The sequence below is a fragment of the Salmo trutta genome, chromosome 2 (genome assembly GCF_901001165.1).
Source record: "Salmo trutta chromosome 2, fSalTru1.1, whole genome shotgun sequence".
Classification (NCBI taxonomy): Eukaryota; Metazoa; Chordata; class Actinopteri; order Salmoniformes; family Salmonidae; genus Salmo; species Salmo trutta.
Genome location: NC_042958.1, coordinates 72,446,597 through 72,468,038, shown reverse-complemented (window position 1 = coordinate 72,468,038; position 21,442 = coordinate 72,446,597). Strand labels below are relative to the sequence as shown.

Here is a 21,442-nt window from a genome sequence, read left to right as displayed (position 1 = left end):
ATTGGGGAATAATACAATATTGTACGGGATACATTTGTACTGAAGTGAAGCCGTCTCTATAGTAATGGAAGGTCTCTTTCAGGATCATGTGAAACCTCAATTGCTATGGAAATGCTGGAATGTGTTTTTCAATTATGTTTAAGGTAATTATGATGCAACTATGATGGTGATACGATATGGATTACAATTATCATCATGAATATTAAGGCTATACGCACTACATGTTACACACATAGACACTCAACCATGCAAATTGGCGGGGTTATTATTTATTTGGACATCACACATTATAGTCTTACACAGATACAGACATCATACACACGCTCACTAAATCACATCCAATATCATACACATCAACTTACTCAGATTTACTACACACATAATATCTTGTCTCAATTTTCTAAAATCTGTGGTATTGGCTCACATGCAAACAGGCAAGGGAACAAACATATATTGTTAGAACCTATTTCTTGAATTCTAAATATCAGACATTTGAAAGCTCTAGTTTTGACCGTCATAATACCTCTTATGGCAGTAACTTCACAAGCACTAATTATGATAAATTTAGACTTAGAATAGTATCTAGTTATGGTAAGGGGTGAAATAAGTATAGCCAGTTATAATTGTAGCGGTTTATCAGATTATAAAAAGAAGATCAGTCTTTACGTGGCTAAAAGAAAAGGAATATAACATATACTGTTTACAAGAAACTCACTCTACATCCTTAGATGAAGTTGTGTGGAAAAAGGAAGGGGGTGGTGAAATAATTTTCTGTCATGGACAAAGGAACTCAATAGGTGTGATGATATTAATTAACAAAAATGTCGATCTGAATGGTTAGGAATGATTTGTTAGGAATGATTTGCAAGGAAGGTGGATCTTTTTGAATATGAAAGTGGACGAAAAAGAGATTTGGATCATTAATCTATATGGTCCAAATCAGGATGATCCATACTTCTTCGAAAATATTTCTACCAATTTATTGAACCTAGAGGCAACAAATGATCAAATCATTAGGGTAGGTGACTATAACAGTGTTAATTAGCTCAATGGACCGTAAAGGAAATCACTCTACAAACTATCATCACTGTGCCCTTAAGGAAATCACTAATATTATGGACACATTAGAAATAGTGGATATTTGGAGACAAAAAAATCCCGACCTAGTGAGATATACATGGAGGAGACTTAATCAAGCTGGTCATATTGACTACTTTCTTGTCTCTTTCTCTCTTGCATCAAAGGTTTAAAAAGTTTCAATAGGAGACAGAATGCGATCGGATCATCTTCTAATTGGCCTTCACATAACTCTTATAGAATATCCACGTGGACGGGGATATTGGAAATTTAATCAGTTTACTGGAGGACAACTTATTTTTAACTAAGACAAAATCATTTAGAACTGAATAATTCTAGTATAATATAGGAACAGCAAATCCACTTATTGTTTGGGACACCTTTACATGTACCTTCAGAGGTCATTCAATTCCATATTCATAAATAACAAAAAAGCAGTTTCTGGCTAAAAAGACAGATGTTCAGATGTTTTCTTTTCCTTCTCATCCTCTCCCACCGAATGAAGATTACGGTAAGGAATTCTTTCCAAATAACATAAAAAATGGAAAATTAACAAATGTACGGAAAGATCAGTGCGAAGGCCAAATTACAGAGGAAGAACTTTTTGAGGCTAATAAATCCTTTCAGTCTGGAAAAACCCTAGGGCATGAGGCATACCGGAAGAGGTATGTCAAGCCTTTTTTGATATGCTAAAAGCTCCATTGTTAGATTGTTGTAACTACGCCTATAGAAATGGTAGTACTGTGGGGGAAAAAAGTATTTGATCCCCTGCTGATTTTGTACGTTTGCCCACTGATAAAGAAAGGATCAGTCTATAATTTTAATGGTAGGTTTATTTGAACAGTGAGAGACAGAATAACAACAAAAATATCAAGAAAAACGCATGTCAAAAATGTTATAAATTGATTTGCATTTTAATGAGGGAAATAAGTATTTGACCCCCTCTCAATCAGAAAGATTTCTGGCTCCCAGGTGTCTTTTATACAGGTAACGAGCTGAGATTAGGAGCACACTCTTAAAGGGAGTGCTCCTAACCACAGCTTGTTACCTGTATAAAAGACACCTGTCCACAGAAGCAATCAATCAATCAGATTTCAAACTCTCCACCATGGCCAAGACCAAAGAGCTCTCCAAGGATGTCAGGGACAAGATTGCAGACCTACAAAAGGCTGGAATGGACTACAAGACCATCGCCAAGCAGCTTGGTGAGAAGGTGACAACATTTGGTGCGATTATTCGCAAATGGAAGAAACACAAAAGAACTGTCAATGTCCCTCGGCCTGGGGCTCCATGCAAGATCTCACCTCGTGGGGTTGCAATGATCATGAGAACGGTAAGGAATCAGCCCAGAACTACACGGGAGGATCTTGTCAATGTTCTCAAAGCAGCTGGGACCATAGTCACTAAGAAAACAATTGGTAACACACTACGCCGTGAAGGACTGAAATCCTGAGGCGCCCGCAAGGTCCCCCTGCTCAAGAAAGCACATATACATGCCCGTCTGAAGTGTGCCAATGAACATCTGAATGATTCAGAGGACAACTGGTGAAAGTGTTGTGGTCAGATGAGACCAAAATGGAGCTCTTTGGCATCAACTCAACTCGCCGTGTTTGGAGGAGGAGGAATGTTGCCTATGACCCCAAGAACACCATCTCCACCGTCAAACATGGAGGTGGAAACATTATGCTTTGGGGGTGTTTTTCTGCTAAGGGGACAGGACAACTTCACCGCATCACAGGGACGATGGACGGGGCCATGTACCATCAAATCTTGGGTGAGAACATTCTTCCCTCAGCCAGGGCATTGAAAATGGGTCGTGGATGGGTATTCCAGCATGACAATGACCCAAAACACACGGCCAAGGCAACAAAGGAGTGGCTCAAGAAGAAGCACATTAAGGTCCTGGAGTGGCCTAGCCAGTCTCCAGACCTTAATCCCATAGAAAAATGGAGGGAGCTGAAGGTTCGAGTTGCCAAACGTCAGCCTCGAAACCTTAATGACTTGGAGAAGATCTGCAAAGAGGAGTGGGACAATATCCCCCCTGAGGTGTGTGCAAACCTGGTGGCCAACTACAAAAAACGTCTGCCCTCTGTGATTGCCAACAAGGGTTTTGCCACCAAGTACTTAGTCATGTTTTGCAGAGGGGTCAAATACTTATTTCCCTCATTATAATGCAAATCATTTTAGAACATTTTTGACATGCGTTTTTCTGGATTTATTTGTTGTTATTCTGTCTCTCACTGTTCAAATAAACCTACCATTAAAATTATAGACTGATCATTTCTTTGTAAGTGGGCAAACGAACAAAATCAGCAGGGGATCAAATACTTTTTTCCCCCACTGTATGTCAGGTAATCAGCAGGAAGGTCTGATTTCACTATTATTAAATTGGAAAATATAAAGATCCAGTCTATCTAAAAAACTGGAGGCCCCTTACACTTCAATATTGTGATGCAAAAATACTAGTGAAACGATAGCACTCAGAATTAAAAGGGTTTTTACCAGGTATTGTTCATCCTGATCAGACTGGTTTTTGACATGGATGATACATTGGAGATAATATATGACATCTACTAGAAATAATAGAATAGATAATAACATATAAGAAGCCAGGCCTGGTATTTATAGCGGATTTTGAAAGGGCATTTGATAAAGTCAGACTAGATCTTATTTATAAATGCCTGGATTTTTTCAATTTCAGTGATTCTCTTATAAAATGGTTCAAAGTAATGTATAGCAACCCCAGGTGTAAAATAGTAAATAGCGGCTACTTCTCAGAGAGTTTTGAATTGCCAAGAGGAGTTAAACAAGGGTGTCCGCTGTCACCATATCTATTCTTTATGGCCATCGAAATGCTAGTTATTAAAATCAGATCCAATAACAACATTAGAGGATTAGAAATCCAAGGCCTAAAAATAAAGGTGGTGTCCATGTATCCCGATGACTCAAGTTTTATATTAAGTAAGCAAGCTAGATCCCTGCAATGTCTCATTGAAGATCTAGATATCTTTTCTGGACTCTCTAGACTAAAACCTAATTAAGATAAGTGTACAATATTACGTATTGGATTTTTTTTAAATACAACTTTTACATTACCCTGCAGTTTACCTCTAAAATGGGCTGATGGTGAAGCAGACATTCTTGGTTTTCATATCACAAAATATATAAATATGCTCTCCACAATGAATTTCAATAGAAAACATGTAAAAATAGACAAGATTCTGCAACCATGGAGAGGTAAATACCTGTCTATTTATGGAACAAATTGCCCTGATTAACCTCTACAGGATTGGTGGGTCCCCCTCGGGATGGTTGAGCTAACGTAGGCTAATGCGATTAGCATGAGGTTGTAGGTAACAAAAACATTTCCCAGGATATAGACATATCTGATATTGGCAGAAAGCTTAAATTCTTGTTAATCTATTTGCACTGTCCAATTTACAGTAGCTATTACAGTGAAATAATACCATGCTATTGTTTGAGGAGAGTGCACAGTTTTGAAAAGTTATTAATAAACCAATTAGGCGCATTTGGGCAGTCTTGATACAACATTTTGAATAGAAATACAATGGTTCATTGGATCAGTCTAAAACTTTGCACATACACTGCTGCCATCTATTGGGCAACATCTAAATTGCGTCTGGGCTGCAATAATACATTATGGCCTTTCTCTTGCAATTCAAAGATGATTGTACAAAACAAATACAAAAAAACAAGTTTTTTTCTTTGTTTTATCTTTTACCAGATCTAATGTGTTATATTTTCCTACATTCATTTCACATTTCCACAAACTTCAAAGTGCTTCCTTTCAAATGGCATCAATAATATGCATATCCTTGCTTCAGATCCTGAGCTACATTCATTTTAGGCGAAAATTGGAAAAAAAGGGTCCGTTCCTAAAGAAGCTCAGATCTTATTTGTTTTTTTGGCTTTGCATGTTTTACAGCAGTGTAGTGGCTAGTGTGTTGTGTTATGCCATTGTGTACTGGAAGGGAAACTTAGAGAAGGAGGACATACTTTTTTTGGACAAAAACATAAAGAAAGCAAGAGTCAATGCATGGCATGTTCATAAAAAGTATGCAATCTAAAACACACATGATCATGGACATTGCCGCACACCCACTCCACAGCACTCTAATGCAACACAGTAAGAACTTCGGTAACAGGTTCATCCTGCCCAAAAGATCCAGAGAGGTTCAGAAGGTAATTTTTACTCACAGCCATGATGCTTTTTAATGAGTGTAAATTACTAATTTATGATGCCTTTTTAATGAGTGTTGTTGATGCTGTTTCCCAGGAGGATAGACAACCATTTCCTACCTATATTTTATGGCTATTAAAATGCAGCTGTTTTTTGTGTCGTATTATGTATTTTATCATGTGTTTGTCACTGATACAGGTATTGTCTTTGTAATTTTATTGATTAATTCTGAAGTGATAAAACAATTTCCCAAGTTAGGATTAATAAAGTAATACTCTACTCTTGGGTCAGGAGTGCATTGATGTTTCTGCAGTGTCATAAGGTACATATTTACTACCAACAACATGCACTGAGTGTACAAGATATTAGGAATACTTTCCTAATATTGAGTTGCACCACCTTTGCCCTCAGAACAGCCTCAATTTGTCAGGGCTTGGACTCTACAAGGTGTCGAAAGCGTTCCACAGGGATGCTGACCCATGTTGACTCCAATGCATCCCAGTTGTGCCAAGTTGGCTGGATGTCCTTTGGGTGGTGGACCATTCTTGAAACACACAGGAAACTGTTAATCATGAAAAACCCAGCAGCGTTTCAGTTCTTGACACATTCAAACCAGTGTGCCTAGCATCTACTACCATACCCATTCAAAGGCACATCAATATTTTGTCTTGCCCATTCAACCTCTGAATGGCACACATACACAATACATGTCTCAATTGTCTCAAGGCTTAAAAATCCTTCTTTAACCTGTCTCCTCCTCTTCATATACACTGAATGAAATAGAGTCTTTAACAAGTGACATCAATAAGGGATCATAGCTTTCACCTTGATTCACCTGGTCAATCTATGTCATGGAAAGATAAGGTGTTCCTAATGTTTTTTTACACTCAGTGTATCTCCACACAGTCTATAAATAAGAGGAAACAGGCCTAATGAGCAGCATTTCATGGCATAAAAGAAAACATGGTGAAGAGAGGAAAAACAGGATGGTTAGTCATAACCATCACAGCAGTAAAGAACCCTTCCTGATATGCAAGAGTGTACTTATCTTAAATATACAGTTGAAGTCATAAGTTTACATACACTTAGGTTGGAGTCATTGAATCTCGTTTTTCAACCACTTCACAAATTTCTTGTTAAAACAAACTATAGTTTTGGCAAGTCGGTTAAGACATCTACTTTGTGCATGACACAAGTCATTTTCCAACAATTGTTTACAGACAGATTAGTTCGCATATAATTCACTGTATAACAATTCCAATGGGTCAGAAGTTTACATACACTAAGTTGACTGTGCTTTTAAACAGCTTGGAAAATTCCAGAAAATTATGTCATGGCTTTAGAAGCTTCTGATAGGCTAACTGACATCATTTGAGTCAATTGGAGGTGTACCTGTGGATGTATTTCAAGGCCTACCTTCAAACTCAGTGCCTCTTTGCTTGACATCATGGGAAAATCAAAAGAAATCTGCCAAGACCTCAGAAAAAATTGTAGACCTCCACAAGTCTGGTTCATCCTTGGGAGCAATTTCCAAATGCCTGAAGGTAGCACGTTCATCTGTACAAACAATAGTACGCAAGTATAAACACCATGGGACCACGCAGCCGTCATACCGCTCAGGAAGGAGACACGTTCTGTCTCCTAGAGATGAACGTACTTTGGTGCGAAAAGTGCAAATCATTCCCAGAACAACAGCAAAGGACCTTGTGAAGATGCTGGAGGAAATGGGTAAAAAAGTATCTATATCCACAGTAAAATGAGTCCTTTATCAACCGTTCTGCCCCTGAAAAAGGCAGTTAACCCGCTGTTCCTAGGCCGTCATTGAAAATAAGAACTTGTTCTAAATTGACTTGCCTAGTTAAATAAAGGTATAATATATATTTTTTAAATAACCTGAAAGGCTGCTCATCTAAGGAAGAAGCGACTGCTCCAAAACAGCCATAAAAAAGCCAGACTACGGTTTGCATCTGCACATGGGGACAAAGAGCGTACTTTTTGGAGAAATGTCCTCTGGTCTGATGAAACAAAAATAGAACTGTTTGGCCATAATGACCATAGTTATGTTTGGAGGAAAAGGGGGAGGCTTGCAAGCCGAAGAACACCATCCCAACCGTGAAGCACGGGGGTGGCAGCATCATGTTGTGGGGGTGTTTTGCTGCAAGAGGGACTGGTGCACCTCACAAAATAGATGGCATCACGAGGATGGAAAATTACGTGGATCTATTGAAGTAACTTCTCAAGACATCAGTCAGGAAGTTAAAGCTTGGTTGCAAATGGGTCTTCCAAATTGACAATGACCCCAAGCATACTTCCAAAGTTCTGGCAAAATGGCTTAAGGACAACAAAGTCAAGGTCTTGGAGTGGCCATCACAAAGCTCTGACCTCAATCCTATAGAAAATATGTGGGCAGAACTGAAAAAGCATGTGCGAGCAAGGAGGCCTATAAACCTGACTCAGTGACACCAGCTCTGTCAGGAGGAATGGGCCAAAATTCACCTAATTTATTGTGGGAAGCTTGTGGAAGGCTACCCGAAACGTTTGACCCATGTTAAACAATTTAAAGGCAATGCTACCAAATACTAATTGAGTGTAAACTTCTTACCCACTGGGAATGTGATGAAAGAAATAAAAGCTGAAATAAATAATTCGCTCTACTATTATTCTGACATTTCACATTCTTAAAGTAAAGTGGTGATCCTAACTGACCTAAAACAGGGCATTTTTTCTCGGATTAAATGTCAGGAATTGTAAAAAACTGAGTTTAAAGGTATTTGGCTTAGGTGTATGTAAACTTCCGACTTCAACTGTATATAAACGTCAAAGTAGAATACAATAAGAAAGGCTGGTTCTTTATCTCACCTTTTGAAGCTGCAGGCCGCACTGAGGCCTGGGGCAGGATTTAGACATCCGCCCAGAGGAGTTGATTCCGCACTCCCTCAGGTTCCAGCTCTCAGAGAATTGCATATGTAGCTTTTCCCTGTGTCTCCTGCAGAGGGAGAGAGGCCATACCGAGTTTAATACAAAGCCCCACCTTCAGCTTTCATGATCCTCAGATACAGTAGGCCTACTCTACAGTATATTGCTCTGGGTTAGAGCTTTGTGTCCCTGGCTCTTGTACACTGATCCACTGTCTTTGAGCTGCATTCACGTCTTACAGGTGCCTCGTCACTGCTTGATGAGATTCTGTTGTCCAGATAATCCAGCACACAGTCACAGGGTGCAATTAAATTGTGTGTAATCATTTTTATTGAACTGTTTTAAACGGCACCCCTTTTGCTACATGGGGAATGTTGTCAATAACTATGGTAATTTTCATCCTGTTCATTCCACCCATGACAAGGCTCAATTATTTTACAGCCATGTTAAATCATTTGTAATCAAGCAGCCATTGGATTATAGTGGTGGACGCTTTGAGGCAAACCCTTCGATGTTCCAAAGCCAGTAATGGCCGTTACACTATTGTTACATTGTAATAATTGCGGAGAGCCAGGGTAGAGGCGAAGGAAAGGTGCTCGGAGTGGAGAGGAAGAAGCAGTATTTTCAAAGTGAAGGTTTAATCAAAGTGATGTTGCATAAAACTTCTGTTAGGCACACAGGCATTTGTTTACACCGTGCTGTGAAATTTGAATGCTGATTGGTTAAAACCGCATTCCAACCGGTGTCTATTCCACAAGTTACCACCGGCTAAATCTATGACATTAAAATACCTATTTACTTTGTTCCATCTGACTGCTCAATCCACTCTCTCATCAGCCCAACCAAGCAATTTATAAACTTGATCTCCACTATAAAAAGCATCTAGACATTATCTTACATTTCTTTTAGACTAACATTTTGTTTTCAACAGCAGAGATTTGTATAAACCTTGCTCTCTGTCTCTCTGACATTTGCAACATTGTTTCAATATTCAAATTCTATCTCCAGCTGTCCTATAGTAATTAAGGTGTTGGAAGTTGGGCAGGCAGAGTTTCTCAGCTCAGCCAGGCATAATTTTTATGGATGTATACAAATAAATGTAAATTAAAAAAAGGTAAAACGAAATGAAGTGCAGCTAGTTTTCAATTTTTCCAGCTTCAGTTTGAAGCAATTGTGTTAGCTGTGTTTATTGACTAGCTCCTGCTCTGAACAACAGCACCTCATTAGCTCATTGTTATGGATGTATTCAAGTAAAGTCACTAGAAAACAGCTTAGCCAAATGCAAATGCAGCTAACCGATAGAACGAATGACCAGCCGGCTTGGGTAGCAACCCTAGATTTGTAACCCTAGACTATATCTTATGGAAAGATGAATTAGTATGAATAAATTCCTCAAAATAATATTAATGAAAATGTCAATCATTATCATAATTTGAATATGTTGGTATCCCATTGATAAGATCCAACCTCATGCAATTTTCAGCAATGCAACTTTATGATAACCTGGTAGACAGCTTAACAGTAACTGTGCTGGATAGGCTACCACTTAAATGCTGTTGTGCATGCTGTTTGGAAGAAAATCCCATGATGGGAGATTTTGGTGGTAAAGTAGTGGCAGGTAGTGAGCGATGTGAATTGACAGAAAGAGAGACACTGGTTTGAAACCTTTTTTGGTTTCAAACTGCACTTGTGTCAACAGCAGTTTACAAACCATGAAGGCATAAAAAAAAATATACAGAAAAACTCAGATATAATGCATCAGAATTTACCTATGGTTATTGTTGAGGATGAGTACATCACTTTGATTAAACATACATTTCAAAACACTAGAATGCTCTCTTTTGTCATATTTCTAAGTACAGCATCAGTGAACTGGAGCCTAAGGCTGCAGTTACACAACACAACTTGCACACAATTTTAGTTGTAGTTGCAGGTTGCATGTGACAATCTCAAGCAATTTTTCTGCTACATGAAGCAACTCAAGCACAAATAAAATTGCATGCAAAAGTCAAAGTGAAGCTGCTTCTGTCATATTGTTTGAGTATCCTAAACAAACCCCATGTCATATGCTGCAGTACATAGTGATTTCACAAATGATTTGTTTATCCAACCGTTCGTTATTGTTAAAGGATTGATTTAGACCAAATGCTGGCTGCACAGTTTAGCTAGAAAAAAAGAAATTGCCAACCAATGTACCCTCTAATTTTTTTCAGGACTGAGCAAATTTCAGGCCTGCTGAGCACAAACTTGAACATTGTGAAAATTCTGTGCAAATTCCAGTGCACGTTTGCTGTGAACACAGGCTGTACCTGCTTCTACAGTTTTAACAGTGGCTACTTGATCATAATGAATGCCTACCATCAAAAACATTGGAGAAAATGCATCCCATAACATTTTAACGTGGAAATAGCTGTTATATCATTGAGCCTACAGTGGTAGCCAATGTGTGGTGTTCAATTTGGCCTACATTCCATGAGACTATTGAAATAAAAAAAACTGTTTATTAACCTGTTTATCCACTTGTTATTTAGACCGGGTGACTGAAAATGTTGTGTTTGATGCAAGAAACTACTTTACAAAATAAAATGCATTATTATTCTGATACCATTATTACAGAGAATGAAATGAATTATGCTACCCTCTGCCTATTGGCAAAGCTTATTCAAGCATGTCTCAAAATACAACACTGCCCCTTTAAGACAAAAAAGCTCTTTACTTGACTTGCTTTTCAAAGATGTCTAGAAATGTATACGTTTTGTGTTCTTGTTGGAAGCATTCACTCCCCTATTACTTACTACAAATGATCTAGAACTGGGATAGGAACAAAATTGTCACAGTTATCTCAAAATCACTGTCAGAAAGTGGACCAATACGCAGCAGATTGCGTGCTCAACATCATTTTTATTAACTATGATGTACACGGAAAACAATAAACACGAAATGAAAGCATGACAGTTTCACAGGCTGTACAAATACTTACAGCAGTGCAAAATAAAACAACCCACAACCCCAAGAGAAAAACACACACCTAATATATGACTCCCAATCAGGAACAACGATATCCAGCTGTTCCTGATCGGGAGTCACAAGACTAACACAGAAACAGAACAACTAGAAACTACATACAACACACAACTTCTGCCACGTCCTGACCAAATACTAAACAACTACTCCCTCTGCTGGTCAGGATGTGACAAAAATGTGCACATGTGGCAACTCTCGCTTTGATCTCGAAACAAGCGCATCTACTCACGACTGCTCATGTCGTAAACACAGTCCAGTTCAAAGTAAATGGCACAGATCCATATATGGCAATGGTCTATTTGCATATAGGCCTACTCCAATTCTGATTGTTTATTCTGCACCGATCTGTGTAGAGTACGGGCTGAGTAGTGCGTGTCAATCCAATAGAATTCTACTCCGATGCATTCTGCCTAGTACAACATCTCTTGCATAGTTCGTTTTGTATCGGTATGTTGCATTGAAAGTGGCAAATATTGCGCTGATTCGATCACAATTTCCACAGTGAAGGAAAACGTTGATAGTATTAACCAACTATTTTCTGAGTGAAGATCACCTTGAGTCAAAATGCAAGCCTCTCAGATTTGTTTTTAACATGACTTAAAAGTAATCTCTCTCTAGTCATAGTTTAAAATGTTTTGAAATCTCACAGTATCAACTTTGCTGTAGCTTTCTTTTAAGCCTGCTACTTCACTGCAGACACGGTCATTTAACTTATTAAAAATAAAAAACTGAAATATTACATGTACATAAGTATTCAGACCCTTTACTCAGTACTTTGTTGAAGCATCTTTGGCAGCGATTACAGCCTCCAGTCTTCTTGGGTATGACGCTACAAGCTTGGCACACCTGTGTTTGGGGGGGGGGGGGGTTTCTCCCATTCTTCTCTGCAGATCCTCTCAAGCTCTGTCAGGTTGGATGGGGAGCGTTGCTGCACAGCTATTTTCAGGTCTCTACAGCAACGTTTGATCAGGTATAAGTCCGAGCTCTGGCTGGGCCACTCAAGGACATTCAGAGCATTGTCTTGGCTGTGTGCTTAGGCTATTCCATGCGAGAAATTGCCAAGAAACTGAAGATCTTGTACAACGCTGTGTACTACTCCCTTCACAGAACAGCACAAACTGGCTCTAACCAGAATATAAAGAGGAGTGGAAGGCCCCGGTGCACAACTGAGCAAGAGGACAAGTACATTAGAGTGTCTAGTTTGAGAAACAGACACCTCACAAGTCCTCAACAGGCAGCTTCATTAAATAGTACCCGCAAAACACCAGTCTCAACGTCAACAGTGAGGAGGCAACACCGGGATGCTGGCCTTCTGGCTTGGTTTTTGCTCTGACATGCGTTGTCAACTGTGGGACCTTATATAGACAGGTGTGTACCTTTCCAAATCATGTCCAATCAATTGCATTTACCATAGGTTGACTCCAATCAAGTTGTAGAAACATCTCAAGGATGATCAATGGAAACAGGATGCACCTGAGCTCAATTTCGAGTCTCATAGCAAGGGGTCTGCATACTTATGTAAATAAGGTATTTCTGTTTTACATTTTTTATACATTTGCAAAAATGTTGTTGCTTTGTCATTATGGGGTATTGTGTGTAGACTGATGAGGAAAACAATGAATTTAATCCAATTTTAGAATGAGGCTGCAACGTAACAAAATGTGGAAAAAATCAAGGGGTCTGAATATTTCCCTAATGCACTGTATATATATATATATATATATACAGTGCATTAGGGAAATATTCAGACCCCTTGATTTTTTCCATATATATATTTACACACACACACACACACACTCCACTCCGGACTCCGACATTGCTAGTCCTAATATTTACATTTTTCTTAATTCCAATATTTTACTTTTTAGATTTGTGTGTACTGTTATGTATTGTTAGATATTACTGCACTTTTGGAGCTAGGAACACAACCATTTCGCTACACCCACAATAACATTTGCTAAATATGTGTATGCAACCAATACAATTTGATGTGATTTGATTGTTTCCTCTCTGCCTTGGTCTTTGCCTGTGTCCACATACTCCCTTGCATTTTGTGAACTTCATTCTGACGTTGCAGTACATGGTTGTGAAATGCTGTTCATAGTATGCTGTCTTTCCCAAAAGTATGTCCACACTCTTTCATGGGCCAAGTCCTGGGTTTGAGATCATCTGCCTTTCGATTTGACATTATAGCTACAGATTTTTTTTCTTCAGCCAATCGTCAAAAAAGAATATGTCAGGGAGAGATATTTTATGTAGAATAACCGATACCGACTTTGAGCGAATAATTGCAGATCTGTGCAACTAGAGCCAAAGATGGTGGATGAATGAAGACGTCTTACACAGGCCTTTCACAATTAAAACTAGATGGTAACTTTACAACTAAAGTTGTGGGGCTTGCATTAGTTCTTTAAAAGTATTTTTGTGGTAATGGAAAGAAATATAAAAAGTTCGACTTTACAATTTAAAGCAAAGGAGTTACAAATAGTCAAAGTTAAATTTAGTAAAATAATTGGTCTCATTACTTTGATAGATTACTATATTCGTAATTCTTCTTTATTGTGTATCCCTTTCGGGAAATTTGTCTTGCATCTCAACAAACCACAGCACAGCATCATCACATAAGTGCATAAATACATAAATCAACCATAAAAATCAACCTTATGTTGGATTGTGGGGCAGTTAGATCACAAAAATGTCTAAACTACAGTTGCTGCGTGTGAAAACTGAAAGAAGAAAGACATAGGACAAAGCGATCTTCTGTCAGAAGATGGGAATAAACTCGGACAAAACAGAGATGCTTGTTCTAGGTCCCAAGAAACAAAGAGATCTTCTGTTCAATCTGACAATTAATCTGGATGGTTGTACAGTCGTCTCAAATAAAACTGTGAAGGACCTCGGCGTTACTCTGGACCCTGATCTCTCTTTTGAAGAACATATCAAGACTGTTTCAAGGACAGCTTTTTTCCATCTACGTAACATTGCAAAAACCAGAAACGTTCTGTCCAAAAATGACGCAGAAAAATTAATCCATGCTTTTGTTACTTCTAGGCTGGACTACTGCAATGCTCTACTTTCCGACTACCCGGATAAAGCACTAAACAACCTTCAGTTAGTGCTAAATACGGCTGCTAGAATCCTGACTAGAACCAAAAAATTTGATCATATTACTCCAGTGCTAGCCTCCCTACACTGGCTTCCTGTTAAGGCAAGGGCTGATTTCAAGGTTTTACTGCTAACCTACAAAGCATTACATGGGCTTGCTCCTACCTATCTTTCCGATTTGGTCCTGCCGTACATACCTACACATACGCTACGGTCACAAGACGCAGGCCTCCTAATTGTCCCTAGAATTTCTAAGCAAACGGCTGGAGGTAGGGTTTTCTCCTATAGAGCTCCATTTTTATGGAATGGTCTGCCTACCCATGTGAGAGACGCAGACTCAGTCTCAACCTTTAAGTCTTTACTGAAGACTTATCTCTTCAGTAGGTCCTATGATTAAGTATAGTCTGGCCCAGGAGTGTGAAGGTGAACGGAAAGGCTGGAGCAACGAACCGCCCTTGCTGTCTCTGCCTTGCCGGTTCCCCTCTTTCCACTGGGATTCTCTGCCTCTAACCCTATTACAGGGGCTGAGTCACTGACTTACTGGTGTTCTTCCATGCCGTCCATGGGAGGGGTGCGTCACTTGAGTGGGTTGAGTCACTGACGTGGTCTTCCTGTCTGGGTTGGCGCCCCCCCTTGGGTTGTGCCTTGGCGGAGATTTTGTGGGCTATACTCGGCCTTGTCTTCGGACGGTAAGTTGGTGGTTGTAGACATCCCTCCAGTGGTGTGGGGGCTGTGCTTTGGCAAAGTGGGTGGGGTTATATCCTGCCTGTTTGGCCCTGTCCGGGGGTATCATCGGATGGGGCCACAGTGTCTTCTGATTCCTCCTGTCTCAGCCTCCAGTATTTATGCTGCAGTAGTTTATGTGTCGGGGGGCTAGGGTCAGTCTGTTACATCTGGAGTATTCTCTTGTCTTATCCGGTGTCCTGTGTGAATTTAAATATGCTCTCTCTAATTCTCTCTTTCTCTCTTTCTTTCTTTCTCTCGGAGGACCTGAGCCCTAGGACCATGCCTCGGGACTACCTGGCATGATGACTCCTTGCTGTCCCCAGTCCACCTGGCCATGCTACTGCTCCAGTTTCAACTGTTCTGCCTGCGGCTACGGAACCCTGACCTGTTCACCGGACGTGCTTGTTGCACCCTCGACAACTACTATGATTATTATTATTTGACCATGCTGGTCATTTATGAACATTTTAACAACTTGACCATGTTCTGTAATAATATCCACCCGGCACAGCCAGAAGAGGACTGGCCACCCCTCATAGCCTGGTTCCTCTCTAGGTTTCTTCCTAGGTTTTTGGCCTTTCTAGGGAGTTTTTCCTAGGGAGTTTTTCCTAGCCACCGTGCTTCTTTCACATGCTTTGCTTGCTGTTTGGGGTTTTAGGCTGGGTTTCTGTACAGCACTTTGAGATTTCAGCTGATATACGAAGGGCTATATAAATACATTTGATTTGATTTGATTTGATAAAAGGCAGGATCATGTGGACAACACTTAGGAAAGCAAAGCAACTCAATCATTCATGCTGTGGGTTTAAATTGATGCACAATGTACTTTTGTAAAACGTTCAGTGTAAATTTTTGATTGTAGTTGAATGATGATGTAATGATTGAAATGTTTAGGCTATTATTTGGGGAGAGAAATATGATGGTGAATCTAGTGATGACAAAAAGTATTTTTGTGGTAGTTGAAGAACTATGTAGTATAGGTTCATATGTAGACTTATTGATAGTTAGTTGTAGTTATATATAATAAATAAACTCTTTAGGCTAACAGTGATCACTGAAAAGTATAATTCCTGAAGAAAACGTGGTGTGCTTGCAAGCTTGAAATGTTATAGTAGTGGTAGTACCTGCAGTAGTAATGGTGGTGACTGGTTGTAGTTGAAAAAGTAGGTAGATGAAAAGATTGATTGATTGATTGATTGATTGGTGGATTGATAGGATAGCCTGACCATGTGAAAGTTGGTTTGGTGTCTCTAGCTTGAACGGTTCAAGAGTAACAATTATTGTTGTGGGTATTATATGCTTATATATGCATATTTGAGTAGTTATAATTAAAGTGGGTGGTGGTCAGTAAATGTGTTGTTGTTGTCAGGAGTTTTGTGGTTGTGGTCAGTAATTTAATGGTTCAGTAATTGTATTGGTCAGTAGTTTAGTGGTTGTGGTCACTAGCTGTGGTCAGCAGTTGTGTGGTTGTGGTTAGCAGTTGTGTACTTGTGGTCAGTAGTTGTGTGCAGTAGCTGTGGTCAATAGTTGTGGCCAATAGTTATGTGGTCAGTAGTTGTATGTTTGTGGTCACTAACTGTGGTCAGTAATGAATCTTCTAGCTTCTGACATGACAATGCAAAAGACAGCAGTTGATGAGTTACTTAAACAGCTCTATCTATTGATTGGTTGAAGCTATTCCTAATATTTTCAGTTTTGAAAAGCAGAGAAGTAGAGGAAGATTTCATACGTTCCTAGTTTTTGTATGACTTGTTGGGGGAGTTGTCAAAACGGCAGTCGTTTGGAAAAAGTTGGGGGGAAATGTGTTAATGTGTTATTGCAGTTACTGAAACAGCTGTATCGTTATATACGTAGCAGATAGTTCCGCAAACAGATTTGAATAGCAGAGAAGTAGACGAAGATGTCATACCCTCTCACTGTTTGTCTAACTTGTTGGGGAAGTGTTAAAAATGTCTGCTTTTTATAAAAAGTTACAGAGAGTGTTGTAAATGCGGTTACTAAAACAGCTGTAACTTTTGTCAGAATAATAGATTTTGTTCCACGGTTAGATTTGAAAAGCAGAAAAGTAGAGGAAGATTTCATATGCTCTCATTTTTTGTATAAGTTGTTAACAAAGTGGTCAAAGTAGAAGATTTGTGGCAAAAGTTGCATTGTTGCAGTTACAGTGAATGGAATGTTGGAAGTGATGATGTCACAATGGGCAGTTTTATAATGTTGAGGAAAAAAAAGGACAAATAAAATAACTATAAAAGTATAAAAGGTATCATGAAGTTACACACTTGTCCTGGCTAGTCTACACGTTTTAAAGTTTGACCGGCGTTTCTAGCTTAAATGCTGTAAGAGGAGTAGCGTGCTTAATAATAATAAAAAGTCAGAAGTATGTTGAAGATGTAAGTCAGGGTTTTTGCTTTGCCAAGCCCCACAATAAGAAGTACGTCAAATATGTATAATGGGGACTTTTGCTTTGCAAGCCCCACTAAAAATAGTCACAGTTCCAGTAGATAGATACCAATGTGATAGCAGTTGGGTCTACTCTTAAATGAACCAGAAAAAAGGAGCCAGTGAAATGTCTCACGTCCTCTTTCGTCTCTGCTGGAGCAACCATATTGAGTCATTGGGAGTGACACACTAGTTCACAGAAGATCCATTATATTGACCAGATACTCAAGTGGCCACTCTAACAATTATAATAGATGTCTTTAAAAATGGAAGACAGTCAGGAGGAGGCAAGATGAGGTGGGACCATTCTAGCCAATGAGAGGGCAGATACGAGTGTGAACAACAGGCACAACAGTTTCCACTAGTTACCACAGAAAACAAAGTCAAAATGGGCTATATCGTAATAAATAAATAAAATGAAAGTTAGGGTTAGGTGTAAGTTTAGCAGTGTGGTCAATGTTATGGTTAGGTTTAATATCACATTTTAAGAAGATAAAGTGTAGAAACAAGCGAGGTTTATGACTTTGTGGCTGTGGTAACTAGTGACGACCAGGCACAACTTTGAAATAAAGTGTTTTTTCAAAGAATTGCCGGGATGTCGATGGGACAGGACGTGTATTTTAAAGAAACACCAGCACAAACTCATCAGCCAATCAAATGCATGGGAATAGAATTATAATAAACGTCTTCAAAAATGTAAGGCAGTCGGGAGGCAGTCGGGAGGAGGCAAGATGAGGTGGGACCATCTGGCTTTAAATAATGCCTCCATTTTAAATGATGCCACTTTAATAATGATGCCACTTTAATAATCTTACATTACTCATATTATATGTACAGTTGAAGTCGGAAGTTTACATACACCTAAGCCAAATACCTTTAAACTAAGTTTTTCATAATTCCTGACATTTAATCCGAGTAAAAATTCCCTGTCTTAGGTCAGTTAGGATCACCACTTTATTTTAAGAATGAGAAATGTCAGAATGTAGAGAGAATTATTTATTTCAGCTTTTATTTCTTTGATCACATTCCCAGTGGGTCAGAAGTTTACACTCAATTAGTATTTGGTAGCATTGCCTTTAAATTGTCTAACATGGGTCAAACGTTTCAGGTAGCCTTCCACAAGCTTCCCACAATACGTTGGGTGGATTTTGGCCCATTCCTCCTGACAGAGCTGGTGTCACTGAGTCAGGTTTATAGGCCTCCTTGCTCGCACATGCTTTTTCAGTTCTGCCCACACATTTTCTATAGGATTGAGGTCAAGTTTTTGTCATGGCCACTCCAAGTCCTTGACTTTGTTGTCCTTAAGCCATTTTGCCACAACTTTGGAAGTATGCTTGGGGTCATTGTCCATTTGGAAGACCCATTTGCGATCAAGCTTTAAGTTCCTGACTGATGTCTTGAGATGTTGCTTCAATATATCCAAGCACCAGTCCCTCCTGCAGCAAAAAGCACCCCCACAACATGATGCTGTCACCCCCATGCTTCACGGTTGGGATGGTGTTCTTCGGCTTGCAAGCCTCCCCCTTTTTTCCTGCAAACATAACTATGGTCATTATGGCCAAACAGCTCTATTTTTATTCAGACCAGAGGACATGTCTCCAAAAAGTACGATCTTTGTCCCCCTGTGCAGTTGCAAACCATAGTCTGCCTTTTTTTATGGTGGTTTTCGAGCAGTGGCTTCTTCCTTGCTGAGTGGCCTTTCAGGTTATGTCGATATAGGACTCGTTTTACTGTGGATATAGATACGTGTGTACTTGTTTCCTCCAGCACCTTCACAAGGTCCTTTGCTGTTGTTCTGGGATTGATTTGCACTTTTCGAAACCAAAGTACGTTAATCTCTAGGAGACAGAACGCATCTCCTTCCTGAGCGGTATGACGGCTGCGTGGTCCCGTGGTGTTTATACTTGCGTACTATTGTTTGTACAGATGAACGTGGTACCTTCAGGCATTTGGAAATTGCTTCCAAGGATGAATCATGCCTTGGCTGATTTCTTTTGATTTTCCCATGATGTCAAGCAAAGACTTTGAAGGTAGGCATTGAAATACATCCACAGGTACACCTCTAATTGACTCAAATTATGTCAATTAGCCCATCAGAAGCTTCTAAAGCCATGACATCATTTTCTGGAATTTTCCCAGCTGTTTAAAAGCACAGTCAACTTAGTGTATGTAAACTTCTGACCCACTGGAATTGTGATACTGTGAATTATAGATGAAATAATCTGTCTGTAAACAATTGTTGGAAAAAGGACTTGTGTCATGCACAAAGTAGATGTCCTAACTGACTTGCCAAAACTATAGTTTGTTAACAAGAAATTTGTGGAGTGGTTGAAAAACGAGTTTTAATCACTCCATCCTAAGTGTATGTAAACTTCTGACTTCAACTGTATATACTGTATTTTATACATCTATTGCACCTTGCCTATGTCGCTCGGGAATCGCTCATCCGTATATTTATATGTACATATTCTCATTCACCTCTTTTAGATTTGTGTGTATTAGGTAGTTGTTGGGGAACTGTTAGATTACTTGTTAGATTACTGCACTGTTGGAACCAGAAACACAAGCATTTCGCTACACTCGCATTAACATCTGCTAACCGTGTATGTTTGACAAATATGATTTGATTTGATTTGAGGGTGGAGTGATTGAAAGATAGATAATCAAATCAAACTAACAAAACCAGAAGTGAGGGCATGACGGTTGAAAATGACCAACCAAGTGAACGCGATTTGAAAACTCTGCCATAGCGCTTCTTTGCATGTCTTTTCTATTGGCGGTCATTAAAAAAAAAAAATATTCCTGTAGATAACAATGAACGTACTTTCTACGCACCAAGCCATGGAAATTATTACGGATAAAGTTTCTAAGCAGAGGTAGCTAGTTAACTAGACAGCTAAATTAAGTTAGTACAGATTATAGTCAATAACTAACGTTAACAGCTAGCTAAAAAATGTTGTAGTTAACATGATCATGTTACAGTGCTTTCGCATTTTGTAACAGCCTTATTCTAAAATGGATTTGATTTTTTTTTTACACACAATACCCCATAATGACTAAGTGAAAACAGGTTTTTAGACATTTTTGCAAATTTATAAATAGAAAAAAAAGAAATACGTTATTTACATAAGCATTCAGACCCTTTGCTATGAGCCTCGAAATTGAGCTCAGGTGCATCCTGTTTCCATTGATCATCCTTGAGATGTTTCTACAACTTGACTGTAGTCCACCTGTGGTAAATTCAATTGATTGGACATGATTTGGAAAGGCACACACCTGTCTATATAAGGTCCAACAGTGCATGTTAGAGGAAAAACCAACCCATGAGATCGAAGGAATTGTGCGTAGGCCTCCAAGACAGGATCGTGTCGAGGCACACATCTGGGGAACCAAAACATTTCAGCAGCATTGAAGGTCCCCAAGAACACAGTGGCCTGCATCATTTTTGCTCTGACATGCACTGTCTACTGTGGATGTGTGTCTTTCCAAATCATGTCCAATCAATTGAATTTACCACTGGTGGACTCCTATCTAGTTGTAGAAACATCTCAAGGATGATCATTGGAAACATGATGCACCTGAGCTCAATTTTTTTGAGTCTCATAGCAAACGGTCTGAAGCTTATGTAAATAAGGTATTTCTGTTTAGTTTTTCTATACATTTGCAAAAATGTCTAAACCTGTTTGTTCTTTGTGTAGATTGATTTAAAAAAATGTTTTAATCAATTTTAGAATAAGGTTGTAACGTAACAAAATGTGGAAAAAGCGAAGGGGTCTGAATACTTTATGAATGCACCCTATATGAAAGAAAGGCTGATTACACATGTATCTGAACTTTTCCAACAACAGCAGCTACAGCAGCTGTCCTCCAGTGACTGCACTGGAAAAGGCATGCCTCGAGCAAGATGGAAGGAGCTATCCGTAAATTTAAAGGTTTACTTTTACAACTTGTCAC

At 39.2% G+C, this 21,442-nt stretch overlaps 1 protein-coding gene across 1 annotated transcript in view; it reads right to left on the bottom strand.

Moving 5' to 3' along the window:
• The window catches only part of nrg3b (neuregulin 3b), a 428,509-nt gene that overhangs the window by 28,811 nt on the left and 378,256 nt on the right, over positions 1 to 21,442 (bottom strand). Inside the window, exon 6 of the mRNA XM_029714064.1 lies at positions 8,138 to 8,264. Within this exon, the coding sequence (XP_029569924.1) occupies positions 8,138 to 8,264 (127 nt within the window). The remainder of the gene's footprint in view (positions 1 to 8,137; positions 8,265 to 21,442) is intronic.